The 18,943-nt window shown below is 51.9% G+C and overlaps 2 protein-coding genes across 51 annotated transcripts in view; one reads left to right on the forward strand and one right to left on the reverse strand.

Moving 5' to 3' along the window:
- Positions 1–18,943, reverse strand: part of AKIP1 (A-kinase interacting protein 1) — a 338,621-nt gene that overhangs the window by 180,470 nt on the left and 139,208 nt on the right. The window lies entirely within an intron of this gene.
- The window catches only part of DENND2B (DENN domain containing 2B), a 177,727-nt gene that overhangs the window by 139,994 nt on the left and 18,790 nt on the right, over positions 1–18,943 (forward strand). For 33 of the 50 annotated variants that reach the window (XR_013404043.1, XR_013404046.1, XR_013404044.1 and 30 more), the window contains 7 exons: positions 23–1,282; positions 5,016–5,152; positions 13,371–13,522; positions 15,379–15,594; positions 16,494–16,590; positions 17,002–17,046; positions 18,341–18,525. Coding sequence is in view for 45 of the 50 variants with exons in the window: in XM_077963486.1 (XP_077819612.1) it covers positions 23–1,282; positions 5,016–5,152; positions 13,371–13,522; positions 15,379–15,594; positions 16,494–16,590; positions 17,002–17,046; positions 18,341–18,525 (2,092 nt within the window). In the remaining 5 variants the exon portion in view is untranslated. The remainder of the gene's footprint in view (positions 1–22; positions 1,283–5,015; positions 5,153–13,370; positions 13,523–15,378; positions 15,595–16,493; positions 16,591–17,001; positions 17,047–18,340; positions 18,526–18,943) is intronic. The other 17 variants (XM_077963499.1, XM_077963478.1, XM_077963495.1 and 14 more) reach the window with 3 other exon arrangements.

The following is an 18,943-nucleotide window of genomic DNA, read 5'->3' on the forward strand; positions in this document are numbered from 1 at the left end:
CTTTGTTTTGTTTTGCCCCCAGGTCTCAGTCAGTCTCTCCACCTCCAGTTCTTTCCCCACCAAGGAGTCCCATCTACCCACTCAGTGATAGTGAAACCTCAGCCTGCAGGTACCCCAGCCACTCCAGCTCCCGGGTGCTCCTCAAGGACCGGCACCCCCCAGCTCCTTCACCCCAGAATCCTCAAGATCCCTCCCCAGATACTTCCCCACCCACCTGTCCCCTCAAGACCGCCAGCTTCGGTTATTTGGACAGAAGCCCTTCGGCGTGCAAGAGAGAAGCCCAGAAGGAGAATGTCCAAGGCGCAGCCCAGGATGTAGCAGGGGTAGCTGCCTGCCTCCCCCTTGCCCAGAGCACACCATTCCCGGGGCCAGCGGCTGGCCCCCGGGGCGTCTTGCTGACCCGTACCGGTACCCGCGCCCACAGCCTGGGCATCCGGGAGAAGATCTCAGCATGGGAAGGTCGCCGAGAGGCGTCGCCCAGGATGAGCATGTGTGGAGAGAAGCGGGAGGGCTCTGGGGGCGAGTGGGCGGCCAGTGAGGACTGCCCTAGCCTGGGCTGTCCCAGCGTGGTGCCGTCCCCCTGCAGCTCAGAAAAGACCTTTGATTTCAAGGGCCTCCGGAGGATGAGCAGGACCTTCTCCGAGTGCTCCTACCCAGAGACTGAGGAGGAGGGAGAGGCACTCCCTGTCCGGGACTCTTTCTACCGGCTGGAGAAACGGCTGGGCCGGAGTGAGCCCAGCGCCTTCCTCAGGGGGCATGGCAGCAGGAAGGAGAGCTCAGCAGTGCTGAGCCGGATCCAAAAAATTGAACAGGCCCTGAAGGAGCAGCCAGGCCGGGGGCTCCCCCAGCTCCCCAGCAGCTGCTACAGCGTGGACCGGGGGAAAAGGAAGACTGTAACCTTGGGCGTCTTGGAGGAGCCGGCAGGGGGCGCGAGTGTGAGCGCTGGCAGCCGGGCAGTCGGAGTGGCTGGAGTTGGCGGGGAGGCGGGCCCACCCCCAGAGAGGGAAGGCAGTGGTTCCACTAAACCCGGGATCCCTGGAAATAGCCCTAGCTCCCAGCGGCTGCCATCGAAGAGTTCCCCTGATCCCGCTGTGAACCCTGTCCCCAAACCCAAGCGCACCTTTGAATACGAGGCTGACAAGAACCCCAAGAGTAAGCCCAGCAATGGTCTACCTCCTTCACCCACACCTGCTGCTCCACCCCCCTTGCCCTCCACCCCAGCCCCGCCTGTCACCCGGAGACCCAAGAAGGACATTCGTGGTCACCGCAAGTCCCAGAGCAGGTAATGCATGCGCCTCCGATGTGTTGTAGCTGAATACCGTGGCTTGCTTTTAAATTTTAAATGGACAGTGCAAGCACAGATTGTAGGGTGGGTCACAATCAGTAGTGCTTCGTAAGCCCTGAAGTACTGAATAATTGTTAGGTGGTAGTTGTGGTAGTGAAAAATGAGATTGTTCTGCTCTTACAAGATACTTGACATGAGTGGGAATGCTTACAGGATTCTTGGGACCTGAGTGCTGGTCACTGAAGGTATTGGCTGGATTTGGCCTTTGGGGTAGAGCTGGGCTGTGTCCCGCCCCTGTCGGAGCTTCCTCAGTCCTCTGCTGGGAGTAGGTAAAGCAGGCAGTCCTTTGCAGACTAGTAGGATCTTAGCCTCCCTACCACCTGAAGTACCAGCATTAGAAATTATTTTCTTTGAATGAAGCATTATCTGAATACTGCATTTTGTCATTCACATGGTAGTATCGGCAAATTTAACACAATTCCCTCTCTCCTGTGGGCCTCCGGGCCATATATGAACCCTGGGCCTATATCAAGAGGGGATTATTGGGGAGATTGATGAAAAAAGGAGTAAAACAGGAATGAGCCTGTTCCAAGGCTCACGGTGGTTTCCTGGTCAGTCTCAGGATTTCTAACCCCAGATTACCAAGGGCTGTCTCCCCAGTAACTTGGAGCTGGAGCTGTTGGAATTGGTGAAAGCTGGCAGGCGTCTTATTCTCTGAATCAGGGTAGGCTGGGAGTGAGCTTCCTTCGGAATACTCATCCTCCTACATCCTACTGCCTTTCTCATCTAACCCCACGACAGATGGGTATTCAGGTTTGTTTCACTTCTGGGGATTCTTTAGTCTGTCCCCACACTTCAGGCTTCATCTAACATATCCCATCTTATATATAAACTTTCCTGCCATGTGCAGAAAGGAAGAAATTTCAAAGATTCAGACCCCTGAGCTGGAACAGCCCATGGCTAAGGGTAATCCCATGTTTGAGTCCACCCCAGAATTCTCACTGGCTCTTTAATTCTTAAACGGCCTGCCAGGAGTGTTTGCTTTGTCCTTATTCATCCATTTATATAAACATTCATCTAGAGCCTGCTGTGCACCAAGAGTGTGCTGGTCAAGAGGATGCAGAGGCAAATAGGACATGGTTCTTCCATTCAAGGACTTCGTGGTCTGATGCACAGATAAATTATAGATAATGTCATATGTGCCGTAACTCATGGCAGTGCAGGAGGCCGCAGAGACCCAGAGAAGGGATATCTGAGTTAGATGGGGGAGAGAAGGGAGGCTCCTCATGGAGGGAGTTGCTGAGCTAAATTTAGAAGAGCCAAAAGCAGTTGACTAAGTGACCAAAGGGAGTGGGGGGAGAATTCATCAGCCTGAAGATTTTACACATATTCCACCCCACACTGCATTTATATATAATATATACACACATATACCGTATATGGAGGAGTCCCTTCGTGTGAGAATTAACTTAGCAAACTTAAATCTGTGCTCTTGGAAAAAGAGAAACAGTTCCAGAAGTGCAGTCTGTTCTGTATGCCGTTTCACATGGTGAACACGTTCCATGAGGAGTGGAGATGGTAAGTTTGTGTCTGTTATACCAAGTGTGATTCTTACATTTAATAGACTTTTTTATTTAAAAAAAAAAAAATGCACTCCAGGTGAGGTGGCTCACACCTGCAATCCCAGCACTTTGGGAGGCTAAAATGGGAGGATCATTTAAGACCAGGAGTTCGAGACAGCCTGGGCAACATAATGAGACCCCATCTCTACAAAAAAATTTTAAAAATTAGCTGGAGTGTTGGCATGTGCCAGTAGTCCCAGCTACTTGGGAGGCTGAGGAGGGAGGATAGCTTGAGCCTAGGAGGTTGAGGATACAGTGGGTATGATCACACCACTGCACTCTAGCCTGGGCAACAGCACAAGACCTTATCTCTCAAAAAAGTGTGTGTGTGTGTGTGTGTGTGTGTGTGTGTAAAATATAAGCCAAGTGTTTCTTCTGGCATTCAGCCCCCCCCCAAAAAAAAAATTCCTGGGGAGAAACTATTAGTTTTAATGAGAGATGGCATGTTGGTCCTCAGTATGACACCTTCCTGGGGGATTTTCAAGGATAATTTGACTGAACATGATTTGTGTCTTATTTACTGACTTGAGGGCTACCTGTATACGATGCTGAGTCTACTGTATATGCCAAAGAAAACTTGCTCTCACACTAACTCTGGTCCTGGGCCAACATTTGCAAACCACTGTACTCAGCCATTGGATGTTTATCTAGTTAAGAATCTGGGCCAAAGACAGAAATTTGGGAGTCATCAAGATAGAGATGGTGGATATGGCAATGGCCCATGGATATTTGGTCCCTAGAAAGTGCAGAGTGAGAAAGAGTTTTTAAGACAGAACTCTGAGAGACCCGGACACTTAAAAAGCAAATGGAAAAGGAGAACCCCTCATAAGAGCCTGAAAAGTAGTGGCCAGGAGTTGAAAAGAAAAGTTGAAAGCCAGGAGGGAATGTGTCATAGAGGCACAGGGAGGAGATGCCAATATAAAGAGTGTTCGGTTGTGTTGAGTGCTTGGGGCAGGGCAGGGACAGGCAAGCTAAGAACAAGCTGTAGCCTTCAGGACACTTTTAGCCCTTTCCCTGCACGGTAGGACTCTCAGGAGAAGCTGTTAGGAAACAAGAGAAAAAGGCCTCTATTGGCTGAAAGGTCTGATGGTGCCCGAAAGAAGAGGAGGTGTTCATGGGTGGGAGGAGGGATCCAGTCAGTGCCTTGCCTTCTCTCCCTCCCCAGGAGCCTGTGGGGACTTGCCTTGGAGAGGGAGAAGATGCAGTTGGGGTCTCAGATGAGGGATGTACCTCTCAGATGAAGGAGAGGAGCAGAGAGTGCTGTAGGCTCAGGGAGTCTTAGGAGGCAGCAAGCTGTGGTCTTGAAATTGTACAGTAGAGAGGAAGGTTGTCCAAGGGATGGAAAGGAGCAAACTACTAGCTGAAGGGAAGCTGGTCTTGGAAGCAGCTTCTGACTGCAAATTGTCCTCCCAGCTCCACCTTGGCAGTGGTCTTATTTGTTTTAAGGGCTCAGCCCTTCCTGCTTCAACAAACCACCCAGCAACGACTGCTTTTCCAACCCCCTGACAGCCCTGAGTGGGACCCTCCCAGTGTTGAGCCTTCCTACCTGCTTAGTGCAATGGCAGGAGTCCCTGGCTAGGATGCAGATGAGGATGTGAGACCCCAGAGGCAGACCAGGCACTCGATTCCAGTGTAATCACAGACACTTCTCAAGGAGGATATTCTCTAGGGCTTGAGGCCAAAATTAATAGTTAACAGCTCAGCCTCTGGAGTGAGACATTGTCTGGGAGAATCATGCCTCTGTCACTTCCATCTCCTCTTTCACAAGATGTCACAATACTGGTGGCACTGTTGTGAAGATTAATGAGATAACACATGTAAAGGTGCATTTGATGCAGCACCTGGAACAGCATACTTTTAAGCTGGGGTAGTTGTTGTTACCTAATATCCGTATTATTCGGGAAAGGCACATTGCAGGCACCCAGGCTGGGGCCTTTCAGACCATCTGTCTCTTAATTTGGATGGTAAGTTTGGACCTGCCTTGATGTTCTTTCAGAAGCTGGCTTTTTGAGGAGGGCCTATGGTCTTTGCTATTGCCATGGACATTCCCCAGCAAGGCAGCAGAGATCTGATTCAGCAGGAATGACTCTTGCTCTTGTTATCCACAGAAAATCCTTTGAGTTTGAGGATGCATCCAGTCTCCAGTCCCTGTACCCCTCTTCTCCCACTGAGAATGGTACTGAGAACCAACCCAAGTTTGGATCCAAAAGCACTTTAGAAGAAAATGCCTATGAAGATATTGTGGGTAAGCAATGGCAGAGGTGGCGGCTGGGTCATCTCAGGGGCTACAGAAGAACAGGAACAGGAGGAAACACCTAGATTGACTTCCTTCACTGTGGGCAGGCATGGTCCCACCTTCTGGAACTCCTCCTGGAAATGGGACATCGGGCGAAGCACCTTAGCAAAGACAGAGCAGCTTTGTGATTAAAAGCCTGGCTCTTGAATGAACTGAAATCCAAAGGACCTTTGGGGACACGAGAAAGAGAAAACGACATTATTCCTTTCCTTTATTTTTGGAAGGCTTTGAAGTCCAACAGACCCTCTTCCTTAGCTGTGTGTCCTTAAGGCAAATCACTTAACTTTTGTGAAGACTCTGTTTTTCTCTTATAAAATGATGATGTGACTATATTAACAACAACAGTAATAGTAATAACATTTTGAGCCGGGCATGGTGGCTCATGCCTGTAATCCCAGCACTTTGGAGGCTGAGGTTGGTGGATCATCTAAGGTCAGGAGTTTGAGACCAGCCTCCGTCTCCACTAAAAATACAAAAAATTAGCTGAGCATGGTGGTGGGCGCCTGTAATCCCAGCTACTAGGGAGGCTAAGGCAGGAGAATCGCTTGAACCCAGGAGACGGAGGTTGCAGGGAGCTGAGATCACGCCGTTGCACTCCAGCCTGGGCAACGTGAGCGAAACTCCGTCCAAAAAAAAAAAAAAAAAAGTAATAATACTTCATAAGGTTGTTGTTAGAATTAAATAAGACTGAGTGTCTGGTGCAGGCCTGCTACCTGGTCAGAGATGGCCATCTTCTTTCTGTGTTCTTATGTGGTGGAAGGGGCAGAGGGAGTTCTCTGGGGTCTCTTTTAAAAGGGCCCTAATTGGTGAAGGCCCTGCACACGTGACCTAATCACCTCCCAGAGGCTTCACCTACAAATGCCAGCACATTGGGGATTAGGTTTCAACATAGGAATTTTGGGGAACACAAACATTCAGTCTGTTGTACAAGCTAAGAAGTTTCATTGCCCTAGTTTCATGGGTGCTGGCAGAAGACATGAGACCCCTGCGTCACAAAGGACTTTATTACTCATGGCATAGCAGGCAGCATGAGCTTCGTGTTCACACGGGTTTCCCCTTGTGCGTAAGTCCCATGGGGCGGTGTGGAGAAGGCCCAGGTGGAAGCTGCAGACACTGCAGGTCCATGTCCCAGCTGGGGAGCCCAAGCGTAGGAAACCCCAGTCTTTTCAGAGACTGCTGGCAAACCTGCCTAACCTTGGTCCTTGGAGAAAACATTACCTTTATCATTCTGGTCAGGAAACAAATCTGCCTCTGCCCTGAAGGGAGATACTATCTCTGTCTTCCAAGGCTGTTTGCTGTATAAATACCCTTTAAAATATAGTCTGGAATGGTCAGTTCTTCTTGTTCAGAAGAAGGGCAGAAATGCAAGACTCCATTGAGATTTGTCTTCCAACAGGTGGGAAGACATGGTATTGGCAAACTTGTGTTCACGGATCAGACGAAAGATAGATGCTCTAGCTTGGGTTGCATTTGTTTTGTTTTTTTTGTTTGTTTGGCGTTCATTTCAATTCTGTTAGCATCCTCTTCAGTAAGGGGCTTTGATTCTGCTCAGGTGAAGTGTGGGGTCAGTGTTGGTTAGTGGGGAGGAGAGAGGCTGTGTTGCCTGCCGGCTCCCTCTCTGGGCCCCTGTCTTGCCTCTGTCTTAGGCCCTGAATCTGAAGAATGTGCTGTTAGTTAATACATGAGAGAGAGAAGTGGCCCGGGGTAGAGAGAACCCTCCAGATTCTCAGAAGCCTGGAATCTTTTTTTTTTTTTTTGAGATGAAGTCTTACTCTGTCGCCCAGGCTGGAGTGCAGTGGCGCAATCTCAGCTCACTGCAAGCTCCGCCTCCCGGGTTCACGCCATTCTCTTATCTCAGCCTCCCCAGCAGCTGGGACTACAGGTGCCCGCCACCTCGCCCGGCTAGTTTTTCGTATTTTTTAGTAGAGACGGGGTTTCACCGTGTTAGCCAGGATGGTCTCGATCTCCTGACCTCGTGATCCACCCGCCTCGGGCTCCCAAAGTGCTGGGATTACAGGCGTGAGCCACCGCGCCCGGCTGGCTCAGAAGCCTGGAGTCTTATGAAGAGAGGGCCATCTGTTCCCTCATTTGATCTGAGCCATCGGTTTCATAGCTGTTTCCTCGCCACTTGCTGGGCCAGCGTTTCTGGGGAGACAGCAGCCATGCCGGGACCCGCAGGGACACTGCTTTCCCAGGAACAGAGTGTATAGTATGTAGTCACGCAAAACTGGGTCACAGCTGGAAGACTGTAGGAGTGAGGTCCCTAGAACAGCAAAAGAGTTTGGGGAGGGAGGCCCTTTCCCTTATCCCTGGGGAAAAGACAGCTTTGTACCCACAGGCGACCCAGAGCAGAGGTCAAGAGCTAGGGGCATCAGAACCAAAGATCCAGAAGCCAGGTGGGCAGTTAAGGAAGATGCCCCAACTCCAGCCCATACCCCAGTTCTACTCAGCCACCCAAGAGGCAGCCAGTGCTGCTCCTGTATTTCTCACCTCCTTGTGCAATACCAACATCCTGGAGTGGAAGAAAGTCCTCCCGAATGAGTGAGTAGGCAGAGGCCTAGACACACTTGCCCTCCTCTTTCCCTTCTCTCAAACCTGACCTAAGAAGGCCTGGGGAACAGCTCTGTTGGCCAGCTGAGTTCTTCCAAAATTCTGCCCCCCAAACATTGCCCCAAAAAATCCTGAACAGAGCCCTGGATGGTGGAAATTTGGACAGAGAGAAATGGTTGAAGCTGTCCCTTTCTCAAATTATTTCAATTCAGATGATCCAAGAACGTATCCCACAGGAAATCCTTCTCAGAGAATAGAGAATGGGAGGACCACAGGCTTGCCAGCACCCAGCATAGTCAAGGGACATCAGAAAACCACAGTCCTCTCTGCTTACAGCAGCAGCCACACTGGGTGCTCCCAGTGTCCTGGGCAGCAAACTGACACAGTACAGTTTCTGCCAAACTAGAGTGAGTGAGAATGTACCCTGCAACAGGAGGTAGGGAGTGGGTGGGGCAACAGAGTGGCCTCCCCACTCATTAGGGAGGACTCTCTTCCACTCTGGGGTTGCATGAGGAGTTAAAAAAATATGGGAGCAGCTTGGCTGCTTCTTGGGTGGCTTAGTACAGCTAGGGGTCAGCGCTGTGTGGGCAAAAGGTAGAGGTAGCTGCTCACCTGGCTTCTGGATCTTTGGAACACCTAAAGGACAAGGAAAGAAGAGAGGGAGAGGATGCGGGAGAAAGGGAGGGGAGCGACCCAAGCACCAGTTTGGGAATACACTACATCGGATGTTTAGGTTTTGCTTTGGCCTCGTGGGGTGGTGGGGGTGGTTTCTGGAGTCTGCAGTTAGGACAGTGCCCTGTGCATGTTTTCCTTTTTTATGTCCCCACAGCAGCCCAATCTGAATTTCTGGGACCTGACTAGGGAGGCCAGAGGGAAATACAGAGGAAAATAGTCCCTTTCTGTTAGATTCTGGTGGGTTTCTTTTTCATTCCCTGGGGACAGGCCTGAGAGTTTGGAGCTCCCCACAAGGCTTCAGGGGGTGTCTTATTGCTGAACTCAGAATGGCAGTTTCCCATCTTGCCTCGGACTGATCAGTGGCTTGGACTTCCTGGGAGCCATCTGTCTGGTCTGGGCCCAGCCTGTGCTCTGTGGGGTGAAGGATGACTCTGACCCTGCTGGATCAGGCTCCTGCAGGCATGCAGGGATGGAGCTGTTGGGAGGCAGAGAGCCTAGTGCTCATCTCCATCTTGGGTCCTGGTGATTGGACTGGAGTCCTGTCTGTCAGAGGTGGAGGGCCAGTTGGCCCCAAGACAAACGTGTCTCTCTGTGAGCAGTGGACTCTAATGGGGGTTGTGGGGGGTTTGCTGGCCTCCTGCCTACGCTAGGCATGATTCCTGAGGAGCTGGGGTGGGGTACTCCCAAAATACCGAGGTTTACCCTGCTAACTTGCAGAAAAGGAGTTCGGAAAGAAAGTTACTGCCTTGCTGCTTCCTGGGGCTGCTATTTCTCGCCTGTCCCATCTGACATCTGCCCCTGGAAGATGCTGCTATTCTACAAGGCCTTGTTTGCATTCTGAGCCTGACACTTAAAATGCACCCAAGGAAGCAGCTTGTTAAGGAGTTATGTGGAGTGGCCTCGGCGCCTGAGCTGCATTCCTGCAGATTCCCACTCCCATCAGCTAGCCTGGGCTGAGGGAGCGTTTCCAAGAACTTCAGTGGGATGTAAGCTGGGGACCAGGCCAGTCAGCCTGGACTGCAAAAGCCTTTTGAGCCTCCACTGTCTCTGGTTGCTTCCCTTATTTGCCCCCAGGCTGGGAAACAGTAAGGAGCAGAGGACACCCACTGGGATGGAGGTTGCAGTGGGAAACAAAACAGCCAAGAGGTGCAGCCCAGGGAAGGTGCCGGGGCTGTCGAGAAATGGTGTCAAGTCTTGGAGGGTGGGCAACAGCCGGCCCCTTAGAGGCCCCAATCTGATCTGTTGCTGGGGAGCTGGGCTCTTAGCCTGGCCCTTTCTGTCCTGTGTGAGAGAGGGAAAAAGGCTGAGAACCAGGAGAAACAGCTGGTTGGAACCAGAGGAGGTTGGGGAGGGAAGCTGCAGACCCAGGACCCTAGTGATGGGGTGTGGTCCAGGAAGCTTAGGACTGTGTTTGGAGAAATTCTCAGTGCCTATGCGCATATACACACCCCTTTCCTAACTGGTTTTACCAGTTAGGTTGGGGTGTGGGAGTGCTGTATGTGTGGTTAAGACCAAAGGAGTTATGGGGAGGAGTGAAGGGTTGTGGGGAGGAGTGGGAGCAGGGCCCAGAGGGGCTGGATTCTTCCTTTAAGAGGATTAGTGTGACACTTTTGGGCTCTGACAAACCCCTTTTAGAAGAGTGCAAAGCAGAAATTCTTGGTGATGCCTTTGTCCCTTATTTCGTCATCCAAGCTGGGAAAGGTTGAGACCTCTGGCTTCTCCAGCTGGGCTTGATGAGCTGGGGCTGCTGAGGGCCAGGCCTTCAGGGAAGAGGGTCCACCTCTTCATCCCTCTCCAAGGGTTGTGTGGACTGTCCCAAGAAATCTGTATGGGCAGGAATGCAGGTAGAAATTTGCAATCTGCCGGGCTCCCTGTCTCCCATTCATGCCCCTGCTGAATCTCCCATTCAGCCCTAGCTCCTTTAGCTCTGTCCTCTGTAGGATGTTCTGCGCACCATTTCCCAGCCCACCATCTCCTCCAGCTCTGAGCCATTGCTTTGATATTTATTTGCTCTCAGCTGGTTCAGTTTAGTGGTCCAGGACTCAGGGTCCACTTGTCTCTGTGCGTCTCCATCCCCTGGCCCTCTGTCCACCTAGAGAGATGACTGGGACAATCTATTTGAGACAGCTCCTCCAGGGCAGTCAGGAATGGTCCAGGAAGCTGGGAGTGGCAGATGAGTTAGGGTGGTGAAGGGACCAAGCTGAGGCTGGGGAGGCAGCGTGTGGGCTGGGGCCAGCCATCTATTTGCTGGAGAACTGATTAGTGGCTTTGTTATATCAGAGAGGATGTTAAACATTGCTGGAGAAGAGAGGCTGGCACAAGGGGCTGGGCAGGAGCAGGTCTTCCTGAAATCGAGTTTCCAGAGACAGGACCTATCTTGAGAACCTGCTGTTGCTGGCTGTTTTCCCCTGGGTTGTCAGTGATGTGTACCAGCCTTGTACATCTATTACTTCCCTGGGCCTCAGTATCCTACACCTTTTTCTTGGAGCTTTGAATTTTGTATCAATATTCAAAGCTCTTACTGTAGTGAAAAGAAGGAAGGAAGGAGGGAGTGAGGTGAAGGAAGAAAGGATGGAAAAAAAGAGGGCTAGTCTTGGGACTCATGTCACTCACTCAGAAGCCATTGGAAGTTTAGAAAGCTCTATCTAAAGCAGTGGTTCTCAGTGGGGGGACAGCTTCACTCTTCCCTCCCTCCCTTCCTGCCTGCCTCCCTCTCTCTCCCTCCATTCTTCCCTCTGTCCCCCCCAGAGAGCATCTGGCAGTGTCTGGAGACATTTTGGGCTGTTATAGCTAAGGAGATGCTAATGTCTCCTGGTGGATAGAAGCCAAGGTTGCCACTAAACATCCTAAAAATGGACAGGACAGTCTACCATAACAAGAATTACTCAACCCCAAATGTCAGTGGCTTGGAGAAACCCCTGGGATTGGGACAACGCTTCCTATAGGTTGAGGATGATAATAAAGGCCCTGGCTGATCATGCAGCCCAAGGATTTGATGAGCTTGGCATCAGTGTTCTCCCTGCCCTGATGTGGACAGTGATGCTCTGGTCCTGTTTTAGGGGATCAGGAAGACTGTGTCCTGGCATTCTCCCTTCTTAGTCCCCCCACCCCCTCCTCACTCCTGCAGGACATATGTTGCGGAAGGACCAAGAAGTAGAGAATCCATCCCCAACGCCTCCCTAAGTGCCCCACGGTGGGGTAGGCTGGAGAAAACATGCAGGGGGTGCCAGGTTTGCTATTTGGCTTCTTGCGACAGGGCTGCTGGGCCAACTCCGCTTAGTCAGGGCTCTGGAATGGAGACAAGTCATTTTAATAGCATGACTGTGTTACAGGAAAAGGTCTGCTCCATTGCTGGGGACTCTGCTTGGAGTTGGGAATCACTTAATCCATTCCCAAATCCCAGTGACCCATCTTTGACTCATAAGTTTACAGAGATTTATATTACTCCTACTGCAGTCTATTTAGCTGTCACTGAAATCCCTTCTTCACACCTGCCCCCTGACTCTGAAAGAGCATTTCCTAAGTTCATTGTGATTCTGCCTAAGTTGATGCCTCAATGTGGAGGGAGCTCCACTTTGGAATGGACGGATCTGCAAGCATATAGGGGTTGGCTCTTCTCCTGTGCCCTCTCTAGGAAAGCTTCACTCTCGGCAGCCTTTGTTTCTCGTCCTCCAGCTCCTCCTTCTGCCTGCTTCCTGAGGAGTGGGGTCTGAGTTCCTCTGGGGCGTAAGGCACATTCAGACATCTGTAGGACAAGTGTGGGACCCGGTGGTCACCCAGGCTCAATCCTGCTGCTGAGCAGAGGTGCTGGAGTGAGTCCTGCTGTGCAGCAGGAAGATGGGGAAAGGGGTACAGAGAGGGCTGTGTTCTGAGTTCCCCAGGGACCTGTTCACCCCATGGATTCTGCCACCAGGATCAAGCTAGGACTGACCCGGCCCATGTTGTTACTGTATTTTAGAAAAGGTGTGTGTTGTAGGGGTCGGGGCAGGAGATACAGCTTGTGGAAAGGAGTGCCACTCAACATCTTGAAGGGCAGGGATTGTGTTTTGGACTTCTCTGAGATTTTCTGGTAATGCCAATACAGTGCCCGCTGCCAGAGATTTTAGAACTAGTCCTGAGAAACAAGAACTCCCCTCACCCCCATCCTTTGGCCCAGACGCCTTCCAAGCCTTTCACACCTCCCCTGTGTCACAGCAGGAGAGTTTATTCCAAAAGGGGAGTGTTGATGGTTCTCTTTTTGCTGAGATCAGCGGTAGAGGGAATAGACACACTACAGTAGGAGAGTCATTGAACAGATCATTACCGAACACTTCCTCCTTGCTAATCACTGTTCCGTTCCAAGGTTGCCTCAGTGAACAATGCAAAACCCTGCCCTAAGAGACTTGTTGAATGGCACTGTAGGTGAGAAGGGGGGCCTGGTGAAGCTCTGCTCTCGACAGTTCTGTGAGTTCCTCCATGCCCACCCTCCAAAGTAGGTCCCCAGGGAGATCCCCTGAGCCTTGGGTGAAGGGACAGCCATGTGACCTGAAAACCCTTCCTACCTTGAACTGTGTTCTTTGGGGTGTTTGCAGCAGAGGGAAAGGAGCCAAGGAAAGACTCTTGGTGCTGGCTTTGTCCTCTGGCTGGGCACAGGCAGGGGTGGCTGAGCCAGTCTTGTGCAATCCCTCAATTTATAAAGCAGAGGCCAGGCTGAGCTGGGCTGGGGGTGGGGTGGGGGGGTGGCGGGGGGCGGGGGGGTGGGCTCTGCTGCTGGACTTGGAGCCAGGATCTGTTTGTAGCCTCCCCACTGCAGACGGGCAGCTGCATGACTCATGAGCTGAGGGGCCAGGCAGAAGCCATTCTCTTTGGTTCACAGGAATTCTGCTTGTTTATTTGTGTGTGTGCGAGTTCGTGTGTTTCCTTCTTCCCTTCTCCCCCTTCTCTAACTCTTCCTCCTCTGCAGGAGATCTGCCCAAGGAGAATCCATATGAGGATGTGGACTTAAAGAACCGAAGAGCAGGACGAAAATCCCAGCAACTGTCTGAGAACTCCTTGGACTCTTTGCACAGGATGTGGAGTCCTCAGGACAGGAAGTACAACAGCCCACCCACACAGGTAACTCAACCCCGACATGGGCCTGTAGGGTTAGCGTGAGGGCCACAGTAGGGGCCTGCCCTTCCAAGGCTTGGGCCCAGCTTCCATTCAGGCTTTTACCCTCACTAGTACTTGATAAAGGAGGTCTCCTCAGCAAAGGGGTCTGCACTCAGGGACATCCACCATATCGAAACCCCTGTGGACAACTGGCACCTGCTCTGAGGGGCATCCTGTCCTATCTTCTTTCCCTTCCTACACAAGCTCTGAGTTGCAAAACTCAGCCAGGAGCCCTTGCAGTCTCCTGTCTGGTTATTTATCACCCTGTGGGAAACAGGAAGACAGGGCCTAGTGGGAGTCTTGGCATTCTGCAACTTTGCCAGAAGTCATCTCAGTACTGGCATTAGGGGGCTATTTGTAGGCCCCCAAACCACATTTGGAGAGCCAGACAGATGTCTGTGACACCTGGAGCCACTCCTATGAGAGAGAGTAAGCATGAATCTTTAAGGAATGGATGGGGAGAAGGCAGAATGAGAGGAAAGGTGAACAGCCAAAGGAAGCTCTTGGACTTCAGCTCCTTCTGTCCTTGTCCAGGATGACAAGAGGCAGGTGGAGAGGCTTCTCTGACCTCCCCAGGTAACTCTAATTATCTTTGCAAATGGAAGGATCTGTATAGCATTGGCCAGATAATATAAAATTGATTTCTTCTGGCTTTGGAATAAGGTGTTTGTTTTTATAAAAGATTTACCCCATAGCTGGGAGTGGTGGCTCACGCATGTAATCCCAGCACTTTGGGAGGCCGAGGTGGGCGGATCATCTGACGTCAGGAGTTCGAGACCAGCCTGGCCAGTGAAACTCCATCTCTACTAAAAATACAAACATTAGCCGGGCATGGTGGCGCATGCCTGTAGTTCCAGTTGCTTGGGAGGCTGAGGCAGGAGAATTGCTTGAACCCGGGAGGCGGAGGTTGCAGTAAGCCAAGATCACGCCACTGCACTCCTGCCTGGGTGACAGAGTGAGACTCCGTCTCAAAAGAAAAAAAAAAAAAAGATTTACCCTCTAATTAGGGCTCTGTTCAAACAGGCTTCCTCTGAGTTTGCATTGCCAGATTGATTGGGTGAGAACAGGAAATTGGGGGCTGTGGAGGAAGGAGGATTTGCTGAAGAGTGAGGAGAGGCAATTCCAGAACCAGACAGTGGTTGGGTGTCTGTGGGATACTTGCCTCCCCACAGGGTCCACAACAAGGATGGTGCCCTTGGCTGAGAGGTCAGCGCACATGGCGAGAGGCAGAGAGTAGATCAGGGCTGGGAAGAGGGCAGTCAGGGCCTTGTGAATGTGGGAGCCAATTCAGTGTGAGGCCTGCCTGGCCCAGCTTTGGTGTTCAGAGCCCAGAGCCCCTGTGTTCTCCATGGGAGCAGTTAGGAGGGCCAGGCTGCAGGATCTCCCAGCCCAGCAGGCTGGCCATTAGGTTATGGCCTCTGCTGTCTGAAACCTTTTAGGATTGGCTAAGGGGCAGAGGTCTGGAAGACTGGCTGCATCACCCAGACCCAGTAATCCTTGTCCCAAAGCTCAGGAGGAGCCCCCAAAATTCCCACTTTGCCTTTTTGTTCCATTCAGATAAGAGCACAGGTGTTTTTAGCCTCTGCTTTCATTTTTTGCTGGCAGTAGTGAAGCTTCCTTTAGGGAAGGCAAGTATCTAATCTAGCCCTGACCTGGCTGATTAGTAGTTAAAGTCTTAAGAGAGATATGGAAATTCCAGGGCAAGATTGTGGGGAGCCAGGGATACCAGCCCTTGGCCTCTGTGTCCCCATCCCAGCCGAGAGGCACCGGCCAAGGCCTCTGTGGCGAGCCCCTCTCACATGTCCTCTCCCCCATGCCAGCTTTCCCTGAAACCCAACAGCCAGTCCCTGCGCAGTGGGAACTGGTCAGAAAGGAAGAGCCACCGGCTGCCACGATTACCCAAGAGGCACAGCCATGACGACATGCTGCTGCTGGCTCAGCTGAGCCTGCCGTCCTCACCCTCCAGCCTCAACGAAGACAGCCTCAGCACCACCAGCGAGCTGCTGTCTAGCCGCCGGGCCCGCCGCATTCCCAAGGTACCCTCCCCAGAGGCAGCCCACTGGGGCTGGGCAGGTGGGCGGGCAGGCAGCCAGCCTTTTTCTCTCCTTCCTAGCTTCCTTCCTTCCCTAATCTGGACTGCTTCCTCGATTCCCTTTGGATAAATTCTGGGTCTGTGCACTGGCCTCTTTTTCATCTGATTAATTATCCTTTCTTATCGATAAAGATGCGTTAACTGATTCTTGGTGCTCAGATGTTAGAGGAAGGAAAGGCTAGCCAAGGCTCTCCATTAGTAAGTGTGGTGTATGAATTTTGGGGTATCTGCACACATAAGCACTTCCAGGCTTTCAAGGACCTAGGACTCAAACAAGGGTTCTTCCTATAACTCACAGCATTGAAGAGTTTTCAGCAATGATTTTCACACATAGGCAGCCAGGCCCAAATCCCCGGCCCAAAGCAGCAGGATTTAGCCAGATGGTATTTTTAGCCTGCAAACAATGCTTGGGTATATTGGGAATTTAGATTCTTCCTGTCGGGGCCCCAGGTTATGGCCCAGAGGGGAAAGGCTAGAATCCTTGTTCCTGTTATTGCATCTCAGAAGCTCTTTGTCTCAGTTGGTTCAATGACTCTTGGGACCCAGGAGCTACCATCCTGTCTAGTTTGATCACAGTTCCTTCCTCTGGGGAGCTAAGTTTAGTGTCCTTGTGTTGGGGCAGGAGACCACTCCTGGGGGACTAGGTGTATGGAGAGCTACCAGGCATGGCTGGTGAGTCACCACTTGGGGTCGGTTCTGCACCCAAGAACCGGTCCTGGACCCAGCGGGTGCAATGCAGAAATCTTGTACCATTAAGGGCAGGGATGAGCTCCCACTCAGCCTTCTTGGAAGCGGGGCAGCTGGTGTTAAGGTTACCTCACCCGCCCTGCTTTTCTCACCCAGCTTGTCCAAAGAATTAACTCCATTTACAATGCCAAGAGAGGAAAGAAGAGATTAAAAAAGTTGTCTATGTCCAGCATTGAAACAGCATCACTGAGAGGTAGGCTTTGGTGCCGGAGCTGGTTCAGGCGTCTGGGGCCCTTGGGCATTAGGAATGGGAGAGGCATCAATTTGCCTGTGGAGGGTAGAGCCCTGCCAGGAAATGGCCACATAGGAGGGAGGAACAGAGAGGGAAGAAAGGTCTGGGATGGGTTCCTTCAGACTTTGGGCTGTGAGGGCCTTAGTAGGGAGGTGGGTGTGGGAATCGGCTTCTGCAAAAGGAAAGGCCAGACTCACTGAGCATTGCAGTCTGTTTCCCATTTCAAATCTTGGCCCCCTGGAGGCAGGATGCCTGACCATGGGCCCAGAGAAGGTAGAGACCATCCCCTGTGAGAAAAGCTGGGGTGGTAGGGGAGCAGAAAACATTGGCTGTGGGGTCCAGCAAGTATGTACTCTGCTGTTCCTTTTCCAGATGAAAACAGTGAGAGCGAGAGCGACTCTGATGACAGGTTCAAAGGTGAGGCACAGCTCCCACGAGCACAGAAGCTCTCCCAGCAGGGCTGCAGGGAATCAGCCTTCTCTGCCGATGCATGTGTGGCTCCAGTGTCCCTAACTGGCCTGATGTGGAGAGGCGACAGACAGGCCAGATACCAGAACAACAGAGCAGGAGCCACAGGGAAGTCTGTCCTTATAGACACGTGAGCTCAGCCCTGTAAGGTTAAATCCAGATGTCTCTCTTTGCCAAATGTAAGGGTGGAGCCCTGCCCAAACTGTCCCAAGCCATTGTCCTTGGGAATTGGGTGCTAGATTTGCCTGGTAAATGCTGTAGATCTCAGCTGGGCGCGGTGGGTCACGCCTGTAATCCCAGCACTTTGGGAGGCCGAGGCGGGCAGATCATGAGGTCAGGAGTTCGAGACCAGCCTGGCTAAGATGGTGAAACCCCATCTTTACTAAAAAAAAAATACAAAAATTAGCCAGGCACGGTGGTGGGCATGTGTAATCCCAGCTACTCGGGAGGCTGAGGCAGGAGAATCACTTGAACCTGGGAGGCAGAGGTTGCAGTGAGCTGACTGAGATCAGGCCACTGCACTCTAGCCTGGGAGACAGAGCAAGACTCCATTTCAAAAAAAAAAAAAAAAAGGTTGTAGATCTGGAGGGTGAGAGATGGGTACAGAAGATTACAAGGACCTCTTCTGGCAAGAAATGTGCCTTAGACTGAAGAAACTGTTTCTCTGGAGGCCCTGCAGCCCCGCCCCCCATCTCCCCTCTCCCCGGAGAGGAGCCTGAAAAGGTTCTGTAGCCTTCACATTCCAGGGTCCTTGGATAAATCTTTGTGCTTTCTCTGCTGGGAAACCCTGCCTAGGCCTTCCTGGATGATTATCCTCTCATCCCCAGGCAAATGGCAAGTAGACTTTGGATGTAGGAGCACGGACAAGGCTCAAGTACTGCTAGGGGCCCAGGGATGAAGCCTTTGTGGATGTTCATGTATTCTGGTCCTTTTGGTACAGGGACAGAGTGGGTGCCAAGATGCATCCCTGGGTTTGCCTGGCCTCGGCAGTCCTCCTGCCCCAGCTCAGTCTCCGGACGCTCCAGGAGGACCAGGCCCGCAGCCTCCTGTGTCAGGGCAGAGTCTTTGTGCAGGGGTCAGCACCTTGTGCCTGCCAGTCCTCCCGCACTGCAAACTGGGGATGGTATCAGACTAGGCTAATGCCCTTAAAAGTGCTCCACAGCGATGGAGCCCTGAGCCAGGGGTAGAGGAGCTAACATAAGGCCTGTGAGGGTCCATTCCCTGATGTGCAACCTGCCTCCAGCCCACACACAGCGCCTGGTCCACATCCAGTCGATGCTGAAGCGCGCGCCCAGCTATCGCACGCTGGAGCTGGAGCTGCTGGAGTGGCAGGAGCGGGAGCTTTTCGAGTACTTTGTGGTGGTGTCCCTCAAGAAGAAGCCATCGCGAAACACCTACCTCCCCGAAGTCTCCTACCAGTTTCCCAAGGTGAGGCCCTCTCTCTCCCAACCTTGCCCATATTTCCCCTCTTCCATCCTCTATCCGCCAGGCCTATTTGGGGAAGGAGAGAGATCTTGTTCGTCATACCTCCTCACCGAGCTGCCACAGCCCTGAACCTGCCTCCTCTCGGCCAGGAGGGAAGACAGGGCTGCAGCGGGGGTGGGTTTGGGCCAGTGCTTGTTCAAAGGATGAGGGCTGAGAGAGAACCCCTCAGTGTGCTTAGAATAAAATCCAAAATGATTGAATACCATACAGTTCACCCACTTAATGTATACAGTTCAGTGTTCGGGTGTATTCACAGAATTGTGCAATCACCACTTACCAATTTTAGAATGTTTTTATCAGCCCAGAGAGAAACTCTGCACCCACTAGCTGTCACTCCACACTTCTCCCACTAGCCTGTCTC

This window comes from Macaca mulatta, chromosome 14 (genome assembly GCF_049350105.2).
Source record: "Macaca mulatta isolate MMU2019108-1 chromosome 14, T2T-MMU8v2.0, whole genome shotgun sequence".
Lineage (NCBI taxonomy): Eukaryota > Metazoa > Chordata > Mammalia > Primates > Cercopithecidae > Macaca > Macaca mulatta.